Source organism: Sarcophilus harrisii, chromosome 5, assembly GCF_902635505.1.
Source record: "Sarcophilus harrisii chromosome 5, mSarHar1.11, whole genome shotgun sequence".
Lineage (NCBI taxonomy): Eukaryota > Metazoa > Chordata > Mammalia > Dasyuromorphia > Dasyuridae > Sarcophilus > Sarcophilus harrisii.
Window position 1 is genome coordinate 65,242,540 of NC_045430.1, and position 24,790 is coordinate 65,267,329.

A 24,790-nucleotide genomic window follows, 5' to 3' on the forward strand; every position below is an offset into this window, starting at 1 on the left:
GCTAATAGACCTCAAAACTATAACAAAAATGCTGCCAAATTATAACTTAGACATTTAAAAAAAATAAATCCTTAATGCTTCTACTATAAACAACTTAAATAATGTAACTTATTGTTGTATGTCTAGTCGTCAAGAAAAAAAAAAGTCAAGAAAAAAAAAACTTCACTGGATCCCTGCAGTATTCTTAATTCCATCCAATACAATATATAAACCCATACTTGTAAGGATCTTGAGAAAAAAATTCCACAAATATATTCCCTACTAACAGACCAGACAGGAACATTTAAACTAAATAGCAAAGCATTTAATTGGAAAAGAAAAGCAAAGAAAATAAGGGAAAATAAAGTAGTAGAATCAATCTCAGCCCCACCCTTCATACACACAAAATACACTATCTCCGATTTCCACTCTGGTGGGGAAGGGAATACAAATGGAACTCCAAGATGAGGAAGGTTGCATTATAGCTAGAACACGTCTCCAGGTTCTGTCTCCCAGCAAATAGCTGTGCTTCTGCTTCTCAGTTCCATATCTCAGTCTCTTCAGTGTGCTCCCAGAGTCCCCCATGCTGCTGCCATTCCATTCCATGTCAGCAGCTGCTCCATCCCCTCTGCATCATATCACATGGAACAGGGCCTTCTCCTCTGCCAAGCTGCTGCTGCCATCTGTAGGTTGTTGGGGCTGTCGTTTTCTGCTTCAGCTGCTTATTCTACTGAGTGGAGGGAGATAGGAAACAGTGAGATTACTGGTGTCAACAGCCCTCAAGGACTGAACAATTTTGAACTCTTTGTTCCTCAGGCCCAGTGGATGAACGCAAGGGCCCCAGGTGGCTCGGTAGGCTTTCATCTCTCTCCCCTCACACCTTCTTCCCAACAAAGGTCTCCAGCCCTCATTCCTAGAGAAATGGAATGAGGGAATTCTTTCCAACTCCTCCCATGCCCCGTAGTTTTTTAGTAACACCCAGCTCAGGCAAACTGCACTAAAGTGTCCTTTCATAAGCCCCAAGGATGATGGAGCCAGCAGTCTTTCCTAGTATTCTTGCCACCTACACAAAGGTCCCTGTCACTCTTACATGTGTTTTTCATCTACTTGTTTTGCCAGTGAAGATGTTAAGAATATTTTTTTCAAATTATTATAAATTTTTTTTGTATCTAGTTCTGTGATTTAACTGGTAGAGAACTCATGGTTTGCAAACATCATTTGCCAATGCAGGTCAACAACTCCTTTGTAATTTATAGGCTTAGAAAACTACTTAAGGCTGAAGTTAAATGACTGATCCCACCATCATATTGCTAGTAAGACCAGGATGTAAGTCATCCTGACTCCAAGACTAGCCTTTTATTCAATATACCGCAGCACATCTTTAAGTATGTCTCTTCGTTTTATTCCTTGATGTCAAGTGGAGCATTATAAAAAGCTATCTCCATGGTGACAAGCCATAGACACTAACAGAGAATCTAATTATTAAAATAATTTTAATACCTGTATGGAATACACCACATTTTAAAATAACCTATATGACTGTACTTATTTACTAATTCAAATACATTGAGCTTTTTTAAAGCAACAACAAAAATGGCAATATACAGTTCAGCTAGAATGCATAAAATAATATGCTGTAAAGAAAATCATTTTTAAAAGCCTACATGCTTCTTGTTTATGCTGTCATCAAAGAAAAAACTTCTTATCAGTACATGCCATATTCAAAGATTTTAGAGATGAGAAACTAATCAATTAAATCATTCATTGCTAACTAAGTGCTAACTACTTTTCTTAAAGCTTTCATGATGAGAGAAGGATGGATTGAAGTTGATGTAAAAGCCCGCTGAAGAGAGGGACTCTCACAAACTTTCAATGCTCCAGGGCTATCAACCTTTTCTTTGGGCAGGGACTCCCCATCAAAATGAACATCAACTCAGAAAGTAGGACAGACTGAATTTCAAGAAATTCAGCTAACTGAGGTCTGATAAAGAGAAGGACTTTCTGATTACTTGGAGAGAAAACCTTTAATGCTTACCTAGAATATTTTGAAATTATATACGTTTAAGAGAGAATTGATAGAAATGTAGTTGATTTTTAGCTCTGATGATTCACTCAGTGTTGTGTGTGAATTGAATGATGAGAAAGTAAGAATAAAGATTGGCAGTAATGATACCATTTTGCAAACTTGTTTTGGACAAAAGGGGTTAACAAACACATTCTACTTTTATCCTTGAAACTTTCTTCTCTGAGATATCTTGAAAATATATCCCTAAAGGCCTTTAGAACTGTTATCAGAGCTGCCAGATTTAGTTTTTTATGCACATATTTCATCATATCCAGTCATTCTTCATCTTCTTAAAGCACCACTGTCATGGTTTTGTATATTATACCAAGTATTGAAGTGTTCAGACAAAGTAGTAAGCGTATTCACTAATGAAAACACCACCAAATAAAGTTTCATTTAATGTGGTGATGGTCCTTTCATCTATACAGTATAAATTAATTAGGTAAATCTCATGCTAAACTCTATTAGAGACTTCTTTTTCCTTTTCCCTGTAATATTTTATAAATGAATCCATATGGTACTTGTATTTTTGTACTCTAAATCTTAGATGCATATACTTGAATTTGACAAAGAGATTAAATGTTTGCCATGTAATATAGTTTCTGGACTTTCTTGACCAATTTATTGTAACAATAATTTTGCAAAAGTTAAATACATCTATGAAATAATATAAATTTCTTTACTTTTTAAATTTCTTATTTTTAATTAACAATAGATTTTAAAAATATATTCAGAATGGAATTATTACAACCACAAATAGTATTTTCTCATTTTTATATTTTCTTCTAATTTATCATTTACTTTAACAATCAATGGTTTGATGTTCACAGACAGCTGACTCTAAAATGAATGGAACAGCTGTCATTTTCAGGGTTCCTATCTACTAAAATTACATATTTATTTTTCATGATGATGATTAATATTCACCATATCAAGAACTTTTAAGATTCTTTTCTTGAAAGAATGTTCATGGAATATTGATGGGTATGACAATTTAGTCTACATGCCTTTGACCACTTTCATTTTTTAGCAAACCAACCATCCCATGCTCACCTCTGCATTCCTATCAGGCATATCATATCATGTCATGTTGATTAGAGTAGTGAACCTAAAATCAAGAAGACTTCATTTCAAATCTTGTCTTAGGTATTTAATACCTGACCAAAGCCACGTCAGTCTGCTTTTTTTTTTTAATCTATAAAATAGGGACAACAATAATGACTACATTCCCTATACTGTTACATAAATCACTTTGCAAACCCTAAAGTATTATATAAATATTAACTATTACTACTATCTACATATGCACAGTTTTGGAAGTAATAAAATATATAACTCAGTAAAATTTACTGTCCAGCTTTTGAGGGGGGAAAGGCAGGTATGGGAATACATTGATACATCCATGAATCTTTAGATCTAGGTAGGAAGAGCTTTTGGCCGCCGGGTTGTACAGTAGAGTGCTGAACTTGAAGTCAGAAAGACCCATCTTTGAAAGTTCAAATCTACCCTTACTTAAATCCACACTTACCAGGTATGTGACCATGGCCAAGTCCTTAACCTTGTTTGCCTCAGTTCTTCATCTATAAAATAAACTGGAGAAAAAAATGGCAAAACACTAGTATTTCCACCAAGAAAACCCTAACTGGGCTCACAAAGAGTTGGACACTACTAAAAAACGACTGAACAACAAAACAAAAAGAGCTGTTTCTGAGAGTTCAGGAAAGTAGGACAGGAGTCTTCAAGCCTTAGCCAGTTGTTTGGAAGTGAAGTGACCAGAAATGATGGAGCTGCAAGGTCACAGAATAGAAGCTCCTGCTTAGCTACATTTTGAGATCTAAAGGAACAAATTATGAAAAGCTACAAAGAGCAGTTCGCATCATTCTCTGATGCTATTAAGACTAATGGTAGCTCAAAACATCAAGAGGGCATAAGTGACCCAAGACCTCAAATGAAGCATGCGCGCGCGCGCATACACACACACACAACCTGCCCCAAGATCAATTGGAGTTTGCTGCATCTAATGGCATGACACACAATGTTCTTGGTGTTTCCTAACTTGTCTTTGACCTAGGAGTCTGACCTTAGGAAAGAAAAAGAAGAGGTGGGAAGGAGAAGTATAATGCTACTTAAGATATCAATTCCAGATTCACATCAAGACTCATAAAAATCATGTTTAGAGATGGAAAGTATCTTAAAGGCCCATATAACGTGTTAATCCCCATATTTTACATTTGAGGAAACTGATGTCCAAATAATTTAAATGTCTTGTCCAAAATCATCCAAGTAAATAAGAAATGGCATTTGAACCAAGTTCTTCTGACTCCTAAGTAAATGATCTTTCCACTATACCATACTGCCTCTCAAACTGGGTTCAATGAAAAGCAGCATGGTACAGTTAAGTGGAAGCCTTGCTCTTACCACTTAATACTCCTCGGTTGTAGGAGGTCCCCCCCCCCCCCCATATCAGTTCCTCATCTGTAAAGGAAAATTTGAAAGGGATGACTTTTTAGTCCCTTCCAGCTCTAAATCCTACAAAAAAAGCCTACAAAAAAATGTTGAAGAATCCTTTGAAAAAGCCCAAAGAGAGAACTGAACATTTTGATTTTTAATAATCCCCTCTACATTCAAAAACTATCTCCAACCTTCTTTTACCTACCAATTTAAACTAGGAAGATACAATACCTTTGCAACCCTCATTTAAACCATGAAGACACATCTTTGCAACCTTCTCTTTGGAAGCCCAAACTTCTCGAGTTTCCACAGGATTTAGAGGGACTGCAGGGCACACCAATGTATTTGTTTCCCCAACCAAGGCCCTCAAGCTATTTTTCTATCATAATACCACAGTATTATTTCATTCTTCAAAGTCCATGCAATTCAATGAAAGCATCTTTTCTCCAATTTTGCTGTCATCAATAACCTATAATTATTCCAAATATACCTCATTAATTTAAGCACTTACCTTATAGTTTTTCCCCTCTATTTTCACCCCAATCATCATCCTCTAGAATTGCAATATTAATGTTGGCCACTTAGTCTAAGCCCCTAATTACTCAACCTCATCAATTCTGACATTCTCTCCACTCCCACTTTAGCAACACACCATAGTACTCATCATAGCACTTCCAAAATTCTTTATTCTATAATTTTATTCTCCAAACAACCTCTTATTTATTCATTTTATCACTCTTTACTTTCAAGTCATTTTTATTGTGATCTCTAGTGTCCTACGCCTTTCCCATTCTCCCAATCTTAATCTCCCACTATGACTTTACTTGCTCCACAAAGCCCTAATCCCATGTCACTTTAATGTTTCACCACCATCATTTTAGAAACAGAAACTTTCTGCCATGCCCTACAATTCTGATAATCTTCAATTCTAGGCAATTTCCACCACCTCCTCTTTCCACTTTTGCTTTAAAGTTGTTGAGCTTTATAAAAAATAAAATAAAATAAAATTTTAAAAAGAGTAAAAATACTAAGCTGATTTTATCCACAATTAAATTGTAGTTCACAACCACAGCTTTGAAATAGTATTCTATTAATTCATGTTTTAAGTCTCCACAATTCTGTTCCAAACTTTCCTTTCTCATCAAGCTCACAACCTTACCATCCTAACCACCTTACCATCATATATACTTATTTTCAGGAGTGGATAAGTCTATTACAACCTATTAATGACTTTTTCTTTATCCTTCTTAATCTCTGCAACTTTTAGCATGATCAATCACCCTTTTCTCCTCAATACTCTCTTCTCTCTAGATTTTCATGACATTACTTATTGATCACTTTTACTCAGTCTTCTCTGCTGACTCTTCATTCAGGTTGTTGTACCCACTAACCATGGGTGTTTGCCAAGACTTTGTACTGGGCTCTCTTCTCTTCTCCCTATATATTCTTTAATTTGGTAAACTCATCAGCCCTCATTGATTCAATTATCATCCCTATGGTGATTCCCAGCCCTAACCTCTTCCCTGATCTCCAGTCTCAAAATTCCAACTGCCTGTTGTATATCGCAAAATGAATGCCCCATGGACAACTTAAATTCAACATGTCCAAAACTGAACTCATTATCTTTCCCCCTAAGTCTTCCCCTCTTCATAATTTCCCTATTACTTATTATCAAGAGGGGCCCCACCAGGCTTCAAGTCACTTAGACTCACAGCCAAGGTGTTACCCTCAACTATTCATTCATTCTGTCCTATAGTTGATCAATTGCCAAGTCTACTTTCACACTATCCTTCTGTTCTGTTCCCTCCTGTCCCTCCCTGTCAGCACCCTGGTGCAGGCCCTTACCACCTCATGCTAGACTCCTGCGACAGTTTGCTGGCCAGTCCCCCTGACTCAGGTCTCTCCCTATCCAGCCAATCTTCTACTCAGCTGTTGAACTAACCTTGCTAAAGCACAGACTCATGTCACACACTCACTCATACACACAGAGCCCATTCTCTAACCATGTCTTCCTATCATCTCCAGATCAAACAAAATATTTTGTAGCACTCAAGGTCCTTAATACCTCTAAACCTTCTTATATCTTCCTCTTTCCCATATCACTGTAATCTGGTGGCATTTATCTCCTTGTTGTTCTTTGAACAAAACAATTCATCTCCCAATTCTGGGCATTTTTTCCTGATAGTCTCCCATGCCTAGAATTCCTTCCTCCCTGGCTTCCTTCAAGTCCCAGCTAAAATTATACCTTCTATAAGAACGTTTTCCCAATCCATCTTAATTTGTCTTTCCTTTGTCCATTATCTTCAAAATAGCGCATTTATTTTTTCTAAGAATCTCCCTCATTAATTTGTGAGTTCCTTGAGAGAAGAAACTAGGAATCTGAGTGGAGGGATTTGACTTTTCTTTCTAACCCCATCACTTACAACAGTGTTTGGTTCACAGTGGGGCACTTAATATTTATAGACTATGACTTCACCAATGAGATTGATGCAAGTGAATGGCCTTAACTCTTCTAACAATAATAATAATAATTAACAAACACAGCAGTTCAAAGCTTGCAAATTATGTGTTAAGTCATTATTATTTTTGACCAGCTCTGCTATTTTTTTGGGGGGGAGGCTGTGATTTCAGATATACATAGCTCTTAGAGAGGAATTCTCTTTATTAATGCTGACTGGCACCTCCTCTAAATCTTAGTCTTACTAAGTTGCTTAGGACACCTGAGAGTTTCAGTGTGATTTGTCTGGAATCACACAACCAGTAAGTGTAAGAAACAGGATCTGATTCTAGGTCTTTACCCACTAGCAAACTGCCTGTTACTCCCATTTCACTGAGGAGGAAACTAAGGTTGAGTGTTTTGTCAAGGGTCAAAAAGCTAATATATGTCAGTGGAATTCCAAGATAGGCCTTCCACATCAAATCCTATCCACTGAGTTTGCTACTTTATCATCATTCTTCACCCATCTCACAGTAAAAGCCTTAATGTAAAATAAAAATAATCTATTTTTGTTTCTGATATCATCTCTTCATGTTTCTTCTAGAACCTTTCTACTCTATTATACTTACCCAGTCTCTCTTATCCACTGGTTCCTTTCTTTCCTCCTGCAAATACACCCAAGTATTTGCCCAAGACTTAAAAACAGTCATGTTTTTAATTTTCTACTTTACCTAGTTTCCATCTCATCTTTCGCCTCTTGTGCCCAGACTTCCTGCAAAAGTAGTCTATGCCTGATGTCTACTACAAAAAAAAAGTAGTCTACACAAGATGATATAATTATATACAATGTTCACCAACTATAAAGCCAATTGAAGCAAGTCTTGTAAAAGTCACTAATGATTCTTAAAAACCTTTTCTTTAAAAAGGATAGTGGTTCACCGCTTCCTTTTCCAAATTCCCAAGCCTTCCCTTTCTATTCTGCCCTTCTGTCCTCTTAGCTGAAGATCTCTCCTCATACTTTACCAAAAAACAGAAACCATTCCCTGTAACCACCCTACTCATCTTCTCTTCATCTCAAAATCCCTTATTCCTCAATCTTCGGTTCTCTACTGCAGCCTCTGAAGAAGAGGTGGCCCTCCTCTTTGACAAGGTCAATTCTTCCACATGTACCCTTGATTCATATCCTCCTGTCTTCTTAAGCAAATAGTAGTGTGAACAGTATTGGGCCTGAAGCCATGACCTAAGTTTAAATTTGGCTCAGATATTTACTGGTTGTGTGATCCTAAGCAAGTTAAATTGTTTGCTTCAGTTTTCTCGACTGTAAAATAGGGATAATAGCACCTACCTCCAGAGTTGTTATGAAGATCAAATTGAAACAATTTTTGTAAAAAAAAAAAAAAAGTGTGGCACACAGTAGGCACTTCCTAAGTGCGTCTTCCCTTCCCTTTCTCCTTTTATAATCTTCAAGTGCTTTCTCTCTACTATTTTCAAATCATTTTTTTTTCTTGCTGAGGCAATTGGGGTTAAATGACTTGCCCCACACAGCTAAGAAGTGTTAGGTGTCTGAGGCCGGGTTTGAACTCAGGTCTTCTTGACTCAGGGCTGGTGCTCTATCCACTATACCCCCTAGGCTGCCCCTCTACTATTTTTTTCATTTTTTCACCCTAAAAAAAATACCTAGACTAGGTTCTGACATCCCTTCAAGTTTTTACAGAGGATGCATGGAGTAATAGATATACTTTTGTACTCAAGGGCAAGAAGACCTGTTCAAATCCTGCCCCAGACACTTAACAGTTGTGTGACTGAGCAAATCAGATAACTTCTCTGTGCTTCAATTTCTTCATCAGTAAAATGAGGGAGCTTCACTGGATGGCATCTAAAGTCCCCCTCCAGTTCAAAGTCCAATTTTCCATAGGATCCTCTTTTCCCTCTCTCAGCCAAATTCCTAGAAAAAGCCATTAATTCCTCTTCCTTCTACTTCTTACTTCCTTCTCAAAACCTTTCAATTTGATTTTATTATTTCAAAATTAGGAATGATCTCTTTATTGCCAAAGCTACTGGCCTTTTCTTAGTTCTCATCCTTCTGCAGGTTTTGACCTTATTGACTATCTTCTTACTCCTTTCATGACACTGTTTAGTATTTTGATTCTTCCCAGTCCCTTTTGTTCGTCATTATTGATCCATTGCTATAGTTAGAGAGATCTGGTTATCTGTAAGTGTGTAGGGCATACATCAAGACTCTATCCTGTTTTTAAATACACTCCCTCAGTGAAATTCCATTGATAGATGACTCCCAAGATCCGTATTTCTAGCCCATCTCTTTCCTGATGGACAATTCCATGCATAACCAACACTTCCTAGATTCCAAATTAGATGTCCCATGGGCATCTCAAACTATGTCCAAAACAGAATTGTTTTCTCACCAAACCTCACCCTGAACTTCCTGATTTCTATGGAGGATAGTTGACATCATTTTAGCATACCCTCACCTGCTGCCTCCACATCCCTTCTATCTACTTCCTTCTTAGCCACACCACCTTACTTTAGGCTCTCATCATTTCTTGCCTATTTGATCTCCCTGCCTCAAACTTCACCAGCACTCTAATTCATCCTCAATACAGCTGTCAAAGCAATTTTTCTAAAGCATTTCTGACCATATAATTTCCCTGCCCAATAAACTTTAGTGGCTCCCTATATGAAAATCAAATGTAAACTCTACTTTTTTCTTTCTAAGAACAACTTTGAACGATTTACTCTGATAAACACAATGGAACCAAACACAGATACATTTACCTGAAGAAAGAGAGGTGATGAATACAGAGTTTGAAAGCAAAAAAGCCTTTTCTTTTTTAAACATGCTAATGCAGGAATTTGTTTTGCTTGACTATACATATTTGTAACTTCTTTTATTTTTCTTACTTTCTCATTGGATAGGGAAGGTAAAAGTGAGGGGAAGAGAATTTGGAACTGAAAATAGAATTAAAAAATTTAAAAACCCTATTGTTTGACTTTTAGAACCTTTTATAAGTTGGCCTCAAGTATAGTCTCATTATATATTATTACCCTTCAAATATTCTATGTAAGATCTACTTAAATTGGCCTTCTTGCTTCCTCCCATAGAACGCTTCATCTCTAAACTCCATGGCTTTGCATAGAATGTCTCCTATACCTATAAAGTACACCTTTCCTTACTTTCAGCTTAAAAAATCCCTTACTTCAGGATTTAACTCAAGCTCCAGCTTCTACAAGAAACTTTTCTTCATTCCCTCCAACTATTGGTGGTTTCCCTTATTAACTTATATTTATTCTATATATGCTTATATTTCTTTTTTTTTTTTTTTTTTATTTAATAGCCTTTTATTTACAGGATATATATATATATGGGTAACTTTACAGCATTAACAATTGCCAAACCTCTTGTTCCAATTTTTCACCTCTTACCCCCCCACCCCCTCCCCTAAATGGCAGGATGACCAGTAGATGTTAAATATATTAAAATATAACTTAGATACACAATAAGTATACATGACCAAAACATTATTTTGCTGTACAAAAAGAATCAGACTCTGAATTATTGTACAATTAGCTTGTGAAGGAAATCAAAAATGCAGGTGTGTATATGCTTATATTTCTAAGTGTATCTCCCTTGATAAAATATAAGTTCCTTGAAAAAAATATCACTTCATTCTTTGTATCTGTATCTCAAGTTTCTAATTTTGCCTGGTTAATAGCAGGCATTTAATAAATAATTGTTGACTGAATACAAACAATTTAGAAGTTTAAGGCAATCTTCAAATAAACATATTACAAGGTTTTCAAATTCAATAGTCTGCCTTTCCTAAAAACTTAGTAAATCTAAGTGGGCATTTGCCCAAAATGTATTAAGAGATAGGCCATCATTTGAATGGGAAAAGAAACAATTCAAAATAATTAAAACACCTAAACATCAGACCTACTCGTAAAGTTACCAACTATCACTTATTTTTACTGCAATAATGGATTCCTATTATTTCTTTTTTATTTCTCACAATACACAATAGCAGAAACTGGCATCTTTGAGACCTAAAGCAAAGGGAAGAAATTAATGACTCTTCTTCCTATCAAGTAATACTTCATAAAAAGTAGCACCCAAATACCCAATCTGAAAAACTTGTTTTTTGATGTGATTACCACATTTCAGCCTGATATTTCAAATTAAACTCATTTCATTGGTATTATAACCGAGTTGCAGCTGGTTTGGTTCATTTAAGAAAATTAGACAGATGTGCCAGCAGAAAACTTTCACTGACTGTCTCATTTGAAAAGCTGTATTTTTATTGCTGACTTCACGTTTAAATCTATAGTTATCAAGAATCAAGTAATGACTATCCTACAAGAAAGTAAACTTTCCACCTGTAATTTTACTTGGATCTATAAGACACGTTGAAAAAAATATTGTGGTAGAGAAAAGAGGCTGATGCAAAACTTAACAACTAGAGATCTAGTTTTGTCTCAAGAGAACATTGTATGATATGAAACAGAAACCGAGTTAAATTCACCTTCACCTTTAAAAGATGAAAAATCTATCAGCCTATTATGAATCATAAATTGTGCAATTGAAGTGCAAATGTTAGTTCCAAATCCAAGAAATTAACTGTCCCAATTCTTTTTTTCTTTAATTTTAATTTAGTAAATTAAAAAATAATAATATATTATAATATTTAAAATTAAGAACAGGGGAAAACTGATTTCAGCTGAACTATGAAATAATAAGTTTAATTAAATGATAGTATCTTTAAGGACTCATCAGTTACTACACATGTTACATAAACAATTAGTGAACATTTTTACAAAGAAGGAAAGCAACACAAGTACCTTTAAGCAAGTTGCGCTTGTTAGATAAATTTCTGTTAGGGCAAATAATCTCTGCCAAAAAAGTGCCCAGTAAAACAGCATATTTGAATAAAGTTCCAGAGAGGTTAGAGAATAACATGACAGTTATCTTCGATTGATGGAGGTGCAGCTTGGAGGTGTGAAAAGGGAGGAGAAAGTCACTGATAAAACTGAAAGGAACTTTACGTTTAGCCACTTTTGAAGGGTCAGGAAAAAAAACTCGAAGAGCCACCATTTTGGTTTCAAAGGACCACAGCAGTTAAGCAGTCACAGCACATTTAACCCTAAAAACTGAAGACCAACAGCCTTTTCCAACCTTTTGACGCAAAATTCAGTAGTCCACACAGTATTTCCACACATACACACAAAAAATCCTTAAAATTGTCGTGTAAGCAAACCATGGGAAATAAATTGCTATAAAACACTCCCATTGTTCTTCGATGAAATTTTTCAAGTGTCTGACTTTTAGAAATGAGTTTGTTTTTTTAACTGGAAAAAAAAAATCAACTGAAACAGTGTTTAAAGTATGAAAGGTCAGTCACGTTTCACAGCATAATTGTCGCAATAACTTATATACTGCATTGCCGAGTCACAATTCAGCCATTTCATTAACAGTGTACAAACAAAGTCCTTGGTTATATTTAATAGTATAAAGTCTGCGGTAGATATTTTAAAAACTGGTTTATACCCCAAACTCCGATATTATATCTCCGTTTTCCGGGTTATTGTAACAGGAATGATCTTAACGACGCAGAGGTTCAAGTTTTCGTAACTTCACTGTAGACCTCGACAACAAAGCATCTTGGTTGGACGAATACACCATATCTGGAGACCGGAACAACACTCTACCGCGATGATTAAATACATAAAAAGATGGGTGGTTCCTTAACGTGTCAAGCGTCTTATTTTTCAGTTCGGAAGTAGCATCCATATCTTTAAACTCCCCTGCAAGATGGACTATACCGTAACAGGTCACTGCGAAGGCCATCAGCGTTTGCAGGACGATATCGACGGGCAGATCTTCATCCTCCTTTTCTGTTAGGCGCATGTAAGAACGATGTTGCGCAGCAGAGAAGGCGGCGTGGGCCAGCGCGAACAGGCCCAGACCCACCAGACCTTTCCACAGAGAAGTCGCCATGATTCCCGACGACCCGAGGAAACAGCTACGGCAACTACGAGGGGGGGACTGCGACGGCGACGCAGCTCCTGCGGCGCCCGCGGCTTGCGGCGCTACCGGCGCCGGCCGATGGCGTCACGGCCCTCGGCCAATGGGGAAAGAGGATGGAGAGGGAAGGGACAGGAAGGGGGAGGGCGCAGAGGAAAAAGGAAGGGAGCGAACGTCTGGGGGAAAGGACACGAGATTCTAAGGAGTTCTCGCGGGGTCCTGCGGATCCCGTGAGATTAAAAAAAAACTGTCTTTTTTTCCCCTTCTCCCTTCCCCCCGCCCCTCCATCCTCGTCCTGCAGCACGTAACGTCGGAATAAAACCCGAGTCGTGGCTTCCTGGCGGGTATCGTGGGATGCTGTGGGAAGGGCGTTGGTTTGTGTGTCACGTGGCCTCCCTCTCCGTGGTCTCATTTCGTCATCTTATGTGTAAAAGAACTAATGACGGTGATGATCATAAATAATAGCTGGTATTTATACAGCGCTATTGAAATCCCCTTTAACGCTGAACTTTAATGCCAACCTTGGTTTGCTCGAGCTTCCCTGGCCCTGCTTCCTCTTCCCAGGCCTCTCCCCTGGCAATTTTATTCACTCCTAAGGTTTCAAAAATTATCTCCATCAAAATGGCCCCCAAATTTTCTCTCTTTCTCCTCTTCCCCTATATGTACGTGTATAGTGCATAAATTTTCAAAATATTGTGTATATATCAAAATTAACAAAATATTTTGTATGTCAAAATATGGATATAATCTTAAACGTATAAAATTATTGGAAATATGTGTATATATATGTATATTAAATCTCAAAAGTTTTATATTAAAGTATTGTATTATATCTATATATGTCATTTTGATGGGGATAATTTTTGAAACCTTACAAGTTGCACATACACAATATTTTTATACATATCTTTTGAGATTGTATATATACACAATATTTTGAGATATACTTCCAATAATTTGACGCATACAATATTTAAGATTATATACATATTTTGATATGCACAATATTTTAAGCTAATTTTGATATATACACAATATTTTGACATATAGTTCCAATAATTTGACACATACAATATTTAAGATTATATACATCTTTTGATATGCACAATATTTTAAGCCAATTTTGATATATACACAATATTTTGACATATAGTTCCAATAATTTGACACATACAATATTTAAGATAATATACATCTTTTGATATGCACAATATTTTAAGCTAATTTTGATATATACACAATATTTTGAGATATAGTTCCAATAATTTGACACATACAATATTTTAAGCTAATTTTGATATATACACAATATTTTGAGATATACTTCCAATAATTTGACACATACAATATTTAAGATTATATACATATTTTGATATGCACAATATTTTAAGCCAATTTTGATATATACACAATATTTTGAGATGTAGTTCCAATAATTTGACACATACAATATTTAAGATTATATACATCTTTTGATATGCACAATATTTTAAGCTAATTTTGATATATACACAATATTTTGAGATATAGTTCCAATAATTTGACACATACAATATTTAAGATTATATACATCTTTTGATATGCACAATATTTTAAGCTAATTTTGATATATACACAATATTTTGAGATATAGTTCCAATAATTTGACACATACAATATTTAAGATTATATACATCTTTTGATATGCACAATATTTTAAGCCAATTTTGATATATACACAATATTTTGAGATATAGTTCCAATAATTTGACAATACAATATTTAAGATTATATACATATTTTGATATGCACAATATTTTAAGATAATTTTGATATATACACAATATTTTGAGATATACTTCCAATAATTTGACACATACAATATTTAAGATTATATACATCTTTTGATATGCACAATATATATATATTTTTAATAGCCTTTTATTTACAGGATATATACATGGGTAACTTTACAGCATTAACAATTGCCAAACCTCTTGTTCCAATTTTTCACCTCTTACCCCCCCCCCACCCCCTCCCCTAGATGGCAGGATGACCAGTAGATGTTAAATATATTAAAATAGAACTTAGATACACAATAAGTATACATGACCAAAACATTATTTTGCTGTACAAAAAGAATCAGGCTCTGAATTATTGTACAATTAGCTTGTGAAGGAAATCAAAAATGCAGGTGTGCATAAATATAGGGATTAGAATTTAATGTAATGGTTTTTAGTCATCTCCCAGAGTTATTTTTCTGGGCATAGCTAGTTCAGTTCATTACTGCTCCATTAGAAATGATTTGGTTGATCTCGTTGCTGAGGATGGCCTGATCCATCAGAACTGGTCATCATCTAGTATTGTTGTTGAAGTATATAATGATCTCCTGGTCCTTATGCACAATATTTTACGCCAATTTTGATATATACACAATATTTTGAGATATACTTCCAATAATTTGACACATACAATATTTAAGATTATATACATCTTTTGATATGCACAATATTTTAAGCCAATTTTGATATATACACAATATTTTGAGATATGTTTCCAATAATTTGACACAATATTTAAGATTATATACATAATTTGGTATACACAATATTTTAAACTAATTTTGATATATACACAATATTTTGAGATATAGTTCCAATAATTTGACACATACAATATTTAAGATTATATACATCTTTTGATATGCACAATATTTTAAGCCAATTTTGATATATACACAATATTTTGAGATATAGTTCCAATAATTTGACACATACAATATTTAAGATAATATACATCTTTTGATATGCACAATATTTTAAGCTAATTTTGATATATACACAATATTTTGAAAATTTATACACTATATATATGTATATATGAAGACAGAGAATTTGGAGATAATTTTTGAAACCTTAGGAGTGAATAAAATTGCTAAGGGAGAATGTGTAAAGGGCCTCAGAAGATTCCTTGGAAAAGACCAATATAAATAGAGAAAGAGGGAGGGAAGGAAGGGGAAAGAGAAAGAGAGAGGGAAAGAGAGGAAGAGGGGGAGAGCGAGGAAGGGTTGATTTAATTAAAAAGGTTTTTTTTTGTTTGTTTTTTGTTTTTTTACTAGCTGTCCCAAGAATTCTTCACCCATCAACCCATACTTAGAATTGTCCCCCACAACAGAGAAGTACAGCTGATCAAAAGAAATTCTTTGGCTGTGCATTACAGGATAGATGTTATTTGACACTTAGTCTAGCTCCTTTCTACCAAGGGGAGAGAGAGACACATCTTTCAATTTTATTTTTTCTTTAAAATATGGTGAGCATTGTATAAGCAGGGCTACCCCACAATACATCTGGGGATTATGTTGGGAAGCCCTTCGTTTTAGTATTTTTTTAAATCAAGTCACCTCTTCATCTTCTGCTTCACAAAATGCCTTAATATTCCTATCATCTCAGCCTTGATAAGAAAGAATAGGATTCATAGACATTATGGAGATTAAAGTTAATACTAAGAAGTAGCTGCACTTTGCTTTTTTGAACCTAAAAAATACCTTTTTTAATCCCCTGGGTACATGTATACCCCAAATTAGAGAGCCCTGATGTAATGACAACTATTCATCTTGACTTGTTAGGTGAAATGACAGAAAAATCCTCTCCCTAATTCTAAAATAAATAAGTATATATATATATATATATATATAATATATAATTATATTTATATAATAAATAATAAAATAAAAAATTGAAAAGAAAAGAACAGCATATTTGGAGAAAAATGCTAAAAAAAAAAAAAAGAAAAAAGAAAAAGGGACATAGATACTTTCTTTCACTCTTTTGTTCTGAGATACGATGCTCTCTGAAGGCATTTTAAGTTTGGTCCAAGTAAAAACACATTTTTATCCAAACTGCTTCAGATCATGACAACCTTTATGATTGGGGGCAACACCAATTAGCCTTTGCTAAAAAGCAAAGTCTTTGGATTCTGAAAATGCTTTTCAGGTCATGAGTGAAGAAGTTAGAAAATGCTAAGGGACACTGAATTGAACTTGAATTTTTTTATCTTTGTTTATTATAGTTTATTATTTTATTATATATATTATAGATATATAATATGATTATATGTGATTTATAAAGATTTATTATGACCTTTGATTTCATAGATTTAAGGATCTCCAGAAGAGAAACTTCTCTTACCAGTGCAGATCAGTATCTTTGTAACTGAGAGGACAAGGGATTTGACCATAATCATAATAGCCAGTAAAATTTATAAGTGAGACTTAAACCTTGATCTTCCTAATTCAGAGGTCATCTTTTTATACACTGTGCCACCTCATATTTAAAAACAAAGGAAATGAATTTCTTAAAAGTGATTGTTGTGGCTTCAATGGATGAAGAAAAAAACTAAATCTTACAAGTCAATTAAAAAAAATATATGCTAGATGTGTATACTGCAGTCTTGTCTCAAAGGCAGCAAAGTAGTGTAATAGATACAGCCTAGCACCAGAGTCAAGATCTGAGGTTCAAATGCAGCCTCAAGACACTTATTAGCTATGCGGCTCTGGGCACCCCACTTATCTTCTGTTTGCCTCAGCTTAATCAACTGTGAAATAGGGATAATAGCGCCTCCCTCAAAGCATTGTGAGAACTAAATATAATATTTTCAAAGTTCTTAGCACAGTGCCTGGCCCATAGTAGGTGCTATTTACTTATTCCTTTCCCCCTTTGAGGCCAAAACCCTCTTCAGGCCAAATGGGAATCATAAAATTTTAGTTCCTTTTTTTAAAAACTGGGTTTTGGAGGGCAAAGAGAGGAAAGAGTTCTAGCATTCACAGGGAATGTAGGTGGGAAAAGAAAAAAGATAATTGTGGTTAGAATCTGGCCAGTCTTTCCCTTCTGCCTGCAGAGGGCACTCAAAAGACAAAAATGATGCTGCATTTACTCTACTTCAAAGAAATGAGGAAAACAGCAGCTGTTTCCCACTTTAATCAAAACAGTTTTCTTCCTTAAAATTGATTCCAAATTAAAGAGTTTTGAGTTAAGCACGAAGATTGAAGTCTTTTCTCACAAGTTACACTTTAAAATACCAAGAGGATACCCTCTGAGTCAGAGTAAATCATAACCTACAAAAGAAATTTAATAAGAGCTCAGCACATAGCAAGCATTTAATACTTACTAAATTTAATTGAATGACATTATCAAAGAGTGATGTGGTTAGGTTTAAGAGCTAAGCCACAGATACCTCATAGATTTAGTGCTAAATTACATATTAATCTAGAATGAGGTGATTGAATTAAATGATCGCTAGGATCCTTTGTACAACTGCCATTTTTTGAGTCTATGAGAAGCACTTTTAACCCATTTCTCATTTTAAAATCACAATAGCCAAAGAGATCTTTATTATATTTGGAAAAATACAAGACTTTATCAACTGAAAGAAAAGTTGGCTTCATTTATCTAGAAATGACAGGTTTGATACCCTTGTACATTTCTAAATAGAATCCCGTTTATGCCCAAGAACATACGATTACCACTTAAAAATAGTTTTGTTTTATTTGCTCAATATGAAGCCATAGAATGAGATGATAGCCAAGAAAGCTAATGCAATCTCAGGCTACATTAAGACAAAGCAATCAGAATTACAGATATAATAGTTGTGTTGGAGAGGCAAAGAGCGGAAGGACTTCTGGAGTTTATGGATAATTCAGGTGGGGAAGACAATGAGATGCTGTGCATTGATCACCATGCCACGATCAGATCAAACCTGGAATATCATGTTCAATTATGAGCGTCACATTTTAGGTAGGTCATTGATAACTAGGAAAATGGTTAGACAAGGGCAACCAGGATGATGATGTGGCTGGAGTTCATCTTAGATAAAAATCTGTTAAAAGAACCAGAAATATTCAGCACTCAGAAGAGCTGTTAATGCCTTTGTGTCAATGTGATAGGAAGTCTCCAGTAGAGTATTCCAGAGATGTTAGCTTGCCCTGTGCTCTTTTAACATTTTATTTATGTACTTATTTATTTTTAGATAAAAGCCTAGGTAGTATGCAGATGACAAAGATTAAAGGGTTAATGGGATTACAGAAATGATCCAAGAGGATCTTGACAATTTAAATCATTAAAGTGTATTCATAATATATGAATTTTAGTAAGGATAAATTTAATCTTAAAACTTTGGTACAAAAAATCAACTTTAAGATGGGATATTCATATGTAGATAGCAATTGTTCTGAAAAAAAATTGGGGGCTTTAAAGTGGACTGCAAGCTCAATATAAATGAGCAGTGTGATGTAGCTGCCAAAAAAGTTAATTTTATGCTATATTGAAGGCACATTGCTCCCAGAAATAAGGTAATGGTCCCCTAAACTGGGCCCTATCAATCAGTTCTCATCCAAACGGTTGTGGTCACTTCTAGGAAACAATATTAGCGTTGTATAAGTTGGAGAATTTGCAGAGGGTGGCCAGAATGGTGAAGGCCTGTTCTTTTATATGAACATTGGTTGAAGAAATTGGACATGTTTAACCTGGAGAGAAGATTCATTTGGAGGTTCTGTCTATCAATCAGACAGAGGAGGAATTTGACTTGTTCCATTTGGTCTCAAGAGGGCCAAACTTGGAGGAGTGGGTAGAAGTTGCCTAGAGGCAAACTTAGACTTTATTTAGGAAAAATTTTGCAACAATTTTCCAACTCCCAAAGTGGAATGACCTGCCTCGAGAAATTATGGGCTCCCTTTCCTTGGAGGTCTTCAAGTAGATGCTAGATCATTTTATTGCTATGTGATATCAAGAATTCCTTTTGTAAATGAGTCTCTGAAGTCCCTTCTTACTTTTCAATTCTGTTTCAGTGATTTTTAAGATTTAAGTGAGGTTGTCAAGTATGCATGAAGGGCTATAATTTGGAAGAGAACTGACTTCTTGGCCCAAGTGAGTAGATTTAGAAGCAGTAGAAGGAAATTGAAAACTCGTGCCAGACATAAGAAGAAACTTCCTAACAATGAGTTATCCAAAAGTAGAAGGGGCTTTTCATTGGGGAAATGGCATGTAATCTTCATTGGACATCAAGACCAGAAGCAGTGTTGGAGGGGGCATAGAAAGTCGAACACACACAAATATATTCGTTATTGGAACCATTAGTTCAATCATTCTGGACAACAGTTTGCAATTACAGTACTAAAAAAAAAAAAAAAAAAAAAAGCTGTCTAAAAGCACATCTTTTGACTCAGAAATTATTATTCAGGTATGGGCTAGACTAGATCTGTGACTTGTGAGATCCCTTCCATCTCTTGAGATTTCTATAATTCTGTCCTTTTGTACTGCTTTCTACATGTCACTTTATAAGCAGATTGACTTTTCACAATATGCCATTCATGAAACGGATAGTTATAACCCCATGTTTGAAAGAGAGGAACCCAAAGCAAAAAACTAGCATTACTGTCACATCCTAGTTGTGACCTAAAACTCCACAACTTTACTGATCCTAGATCTTTGTAAAGTAGGTATAAAATTTGCACTCCCCACAGGATTGTTGTGAAGACTAAATAAATACATGTGAAAGTAGTAACACTAAATGAAAATAAATTAATTAGGTCAAATGTGGCAGTTTTTGCAAATACTTTGTTCTAGTATTACATTTCATACTTTTTAAAAAATAACTTTTACATCCTTTACCATAAAATACCTATACTCTATGTATTATGCTCATTTTGGAGGTGGGGGAAAAAAAGGCCCAGAGAGGTAGGCTTTTTTTTCAAATTACACTACTAGTTACTGAGCCAGGTCTCCTCACTCCCATTCTATGTTGTTAATTCACAGTGGCACTGAGAGTATGCATTATAGTAGTAGAAAAACAAGCACTGAAGGGGTAAAAACACTAGAATCCTTTAAAGATTTCATAGTTTTCTTTTTTTCCAAAACTTAATGTGAAAGTTGTTCTTCCTCACTTCAAAGGAATATCCTGAGAAATACCCCCTGCCCCGGAATTCTGTTGTATTTTGAGTTCATTAGGAAAAAAAAGACTATGGAATACAATATTATTCCTTTTGACCAACAGCTTTTATTGAAATCTGGATTTGGGGATATTGGAAGGGTTGAGGAAGATAGGAATTTATTATGTGCAAATGTTATTAGACTTAATTGCTTAAGAGTTTTCAGTTAAGAGTCGAAAGGGACTGAACACGAACAAAGCATTTATTATATCATTTCCTAAAACAATGAACTAACTAGGCTTTAAAGACTGCCCAAATGAGAAAGTTTTAACTTTACCTATGATGAGGTAGGGAACCTTGAAAAAAAAAAAAAAGCTAAATCTTCAGCTATTATAAAGGCAGTGGGTTCTTCCTCCCCCTGTGTAAATAGTATGCCATTCTTCACCAGGCCTTCAGTCTTTAAGTAAACTAGTGGTAGACTGAACTCCTTACAATCAATACAAACATCATTACAGGCTGCAGTCATCATTCTCCACAACTCAGACCCATAAAAAGCTTCCTGAGAAACATAAATCCCTTTAGCCTCAGTGGGCTTTTTTTAATGCCTTGCTACTGTGCAAAATAGAGTATGTAAACAGAAGGGTATTTATAGAGCAGTTATTTCAGGGTCCTGCTGTCAATGATCTAAAGGGACTGCCCTTAAGTTTTTCCAAGGCATTTGAACTACAACTCACACCTATCTATAAACATATAATCCTAAAGAAGTTAAGTGTGAAATGGAATCAGTTACACTAGAGTACCAAACATCAACATGAGCTCTTACCAGATAAAGGCAGGCTCAGAAGTCTCCATAGAAAGATTCACAACTGTCATTTCCCTCTCTGCTCTGAGTCACACTTTATACTGTAAGTCACTTTAGGAAAGTTCATCAAATAAAGGAAGCCCAGACTATAGCAATTCCCTTTCCACTCACTAATGTGATTGGCTGTGACAGTGACAAGATTAAAGTGCTGTATTCGAGAAGCATGTCTACAATAAAGAGTTAAGAGTTAGTGCTTTCTTATTACACTTGAAATAATTTCTCTGACAGAACAGAGATAAGTAGAAATGTTCTGCATATAGTATTAATACCACTACAGATACAAAAATCATTTTTCTCTGCCAGATGTTGGGAAAATTAATTTTAGCAATACAGGATAAAATCCCAAGACCACTTCTTTCTTCCATGTCTTTGTCTTAGTTGTATGAAAGGTAATTTATTAGCCTTGGAGGAATATTCAACTTGGCAATTTTCTCAAGCCCTCTGACACCAGTAGCCTTCCTCAAGCTCACTCTGCAAAGTTGTGACAAAGTCAGAGGTGTCTCTGGAAAAAGTAGAAGACAAGGACATACATGAGTCAAGTTTAAGGAACAACAAACAGGTGAATGGACCCCAAAAGATTATAGATAAAATTCTAAAGCCTTATACTTGTATTTTTCAAAAAGTCTCAAGTAGAAAGCAAGAAGATTTTAATTCATACAGCAAATGGTTAATGAATACCCATTATTTTCTATAAGAGGTACAAAGATGAACACGTACTCTCATCAGGCTTGTAAATAAATAACATGGAGTCAAGGAAGAAAGAACAGAAAAAGGGATTTTATCCTGGGGTTTCTGAGACCCATGGTATTCTAATTGGTCATCCAGACCTATCAGATAAGGCAGCATTACTCTATGAATGATTAACTCATTTCCTAGGGCAATGATCTCCAAAATTGGGACACTAAATAACCAAATAATCTGGGGAAGATTCTTCCAAATTACCCAGTCAGGAAGATATCTCCAACACAACCCCACCGTGACTTTCACCGGTTGTGACCCAGAACTCCACAAGTCTCTTTTCTCCTCATTCTCTGTGAACTCCAACTGTTCACTTTCTGCACCAGGTATTGGCTGTTACCCAGACATCCCCAGCAGGCACCATTTGAAAAACTGCCTTCCTCCTCCAATAAACCCAAGGGGAGTGAGGGGAGGGGGGAAGAAGAGAAGGGAACGGTGACCCTCCATCCCTCCAGGACACTTCATGACTAAAAAGGTTCCCTTCAGGGACTCTATGACTGAGTAAAAGCTTGGACCTACTGCCTCGTTTTTGGGAGGATGCTGTGAATGCACAGAGTAGGCATGCATAGGTGGCAATTTGCGTTATAGGTCTCATTTTATTTCCTCAAAGACCTTTCTTTCTTTCACACATCCCTATTTTGGTCAAGGGCACCACCCAGTCCCTAGGTCCACAATCTTAGAGCCATCCTACACGTCTCAGTGTACTACACCTGTGATTACCTACCTCTGCAAACAAAGGAGACAAATTCTCATGTCTGTACACTTTGGGAAGTATAAATATGGGCATGGACCCCACCAAGCTTGTAAGTAAATGAGGGGAGTCAAGGAACAAAGAACAGGAATAAATCATAGGCATAGAATCAGGAATACCTGAGTTCAAATCTGACTTTTATTTGAAAGCAGGGTGACCCTGGCAAATCACGTAATCAATTCACCTCAGTTTCCTCATCTGTAAAATGAGGATTAATAATAGCACCTAATTTTCAGGATTGTTGTGGATAAAATGAGATAAGATATGTAAAGCTCTTTACAAAGCTTTAAGGGTTTTATATATATATATATATAAATATATATACTAATTAGTAGCAGTAGTATCTCTTCCAGGAAAGTTTGGTCATTATAATTAAATAGCACTTATTTTCTTTTTTTGTTGTTGTTGCTTTCAATTTATGTTGCTAAAGTCACTGTGAATACTGTTTTTCTAGTCCTGCTTACTTTATTTTGTATTAGTTCATTTAACTCTTCCCAAGCTTCTCTGAAATCTTCACATTCATCATTTCTTATAGGAAAGTAATATTAAACATACATTTATTATAGAAAGTCATATTAAACATAGATATAAGACCTTTTTTTTTTTTTAAACTTTAACCTCCTTGGGGTATATTTACTGCCTATCTGTAGGATGTCTGAATCAAAAGTTATGGATATTTTATTTTGCATTAGTTCATTTAACTCTTCCCAAGATTCTCTGAAATCTTCACATTCATCATTTCTTATAGGAAAGTAATATTAAACATAGATTTCTTATAGAAAGTCATATTAAACATAGATATAAGACCTTTTTTTTTTAAACTTTAACCTCCTTGGGGTATATTTACTGCCTATCTATAGGATGTCTGAATCAAAAGTTATGGATATTTTAGTCACTGCCTTAGTATATAGCAGACTATAGGCATATTTTGTTATCTATGACAATTTGCTGGGTATGGAATAAAACTTCAGAGTTGTTTTGAATTGCATTTTTTATTAGTAGTAATTTGCAGCTATATTTCATATGGTTAATAGTATATAATTATTTTTAAAACTTGTTTGTTCAAATCTTTTATCCAGTGGAAAATGGCTTTTGGTGTTATATATACTTGTTTTAGTTTCCTAAATAGCTTGATATCAAACAAAGGTTAAGTTTTAACAATTAGGGGGGAAAATAACTGCCTTTTGAAAAATTCTTTCTATGGAAAATACACTTTGAACATGGATGTTTGGAAATTTTTCTCTGATTTTTGTTGCTAAAAACTATGTATCTCACCTATAAAAACTCTAATATTTACATACTTTGAAAACATGGAAACAATTTTTTAACATTTAAAAATATTTCAAATAGTTTTTAACCCATTTATTTAAAAAAAGAAAAACCCATAAATACAGCCCTTTTAGATTAGTTTTTAAACATCACTGACATCAGAGGTAATGGAAATTTACTAGCTGAATTTTAATAAAAACCTTGTGTAACTGATAGGTAGGGCTAAAAAATGAGTCTTAAGATTTAGTAAACATAACCACCATATTTGAAATTATGTAACTTTGGAAAATATCCTTTTGAG

The 24,790-nt window shown here is 35.1% G+C and overlaps 2 protein-coding genes across 6 annotated transcripts in view; both read right to left on the bottom strand.

The window, feature by feature from the left end:
• Positions 1 to 282: 282 nt before the first annotated feature.
• MMGT1 (membrane magnesium transporter 1) lies at positions 283 to 13,069 on the bottom strand. Of its 4 annotated transcripts, none has more exons than XM_031939975.1 (3): positions 11,787 to 13,069; positions 3,098 to 3,152; positions 283 to 706 (listed from the first exon to the last, which is right to left on the bottom strand). In XM_031939975.1, the coding sequence occupies exon 1, from the start codon at positions 12,940 to 12,942 to the stop codon at positions 12,547 to 12,549; it is 396 nt and encodes a 131-aa protein (XP_031795835.1). In that variant the 5' UTR covers positions 12,943 to 13,069; the 3' UTR covers positions 283 to 706; positions 3,098 to 3,152; positions 11,787 to 12,546. The 4 variants fall into 4 exon arrangements, with proteins under 4 accessions (XP_031795835.1, XP_031795834.1, XP_003771411.1 ...); XM_031939974.1 differs by having other exon boundaries at positions 283 to 709; XM_003771363.3 differs by lacking the exon at positions 3,098 to 3,152.
• Positions 13,070 to 18,643: 5,574 nt separating this feature from the next.
• ASB13 (ankyrin repeat and SOCS box containing 13) overlaps positions 18,644 to 24,790 on the bottom strand; it is a 66,849-nt gene continuing 60,702 nt past the window's right edge. Inside the window, exon 7 of one of the 2 annotated variants that reach the window (XM_031939973.1) lies at positions 18,644 to 18,822. In XM_031939973.1, coding sequence (XP_031795833.1) covers positions 18,806 to 18,822 — 17 coding nt within the window. In that variant the 3' untranslated portion in view covers positions 18,644 to 18,805. Of the gene's footprint in view, positions 18,823 to 21,110; positions 22,234 to 24,790 lie in introns of those variants that run through there. The other variant, XM_023504661.2, reaches the window with a different exon arrangement.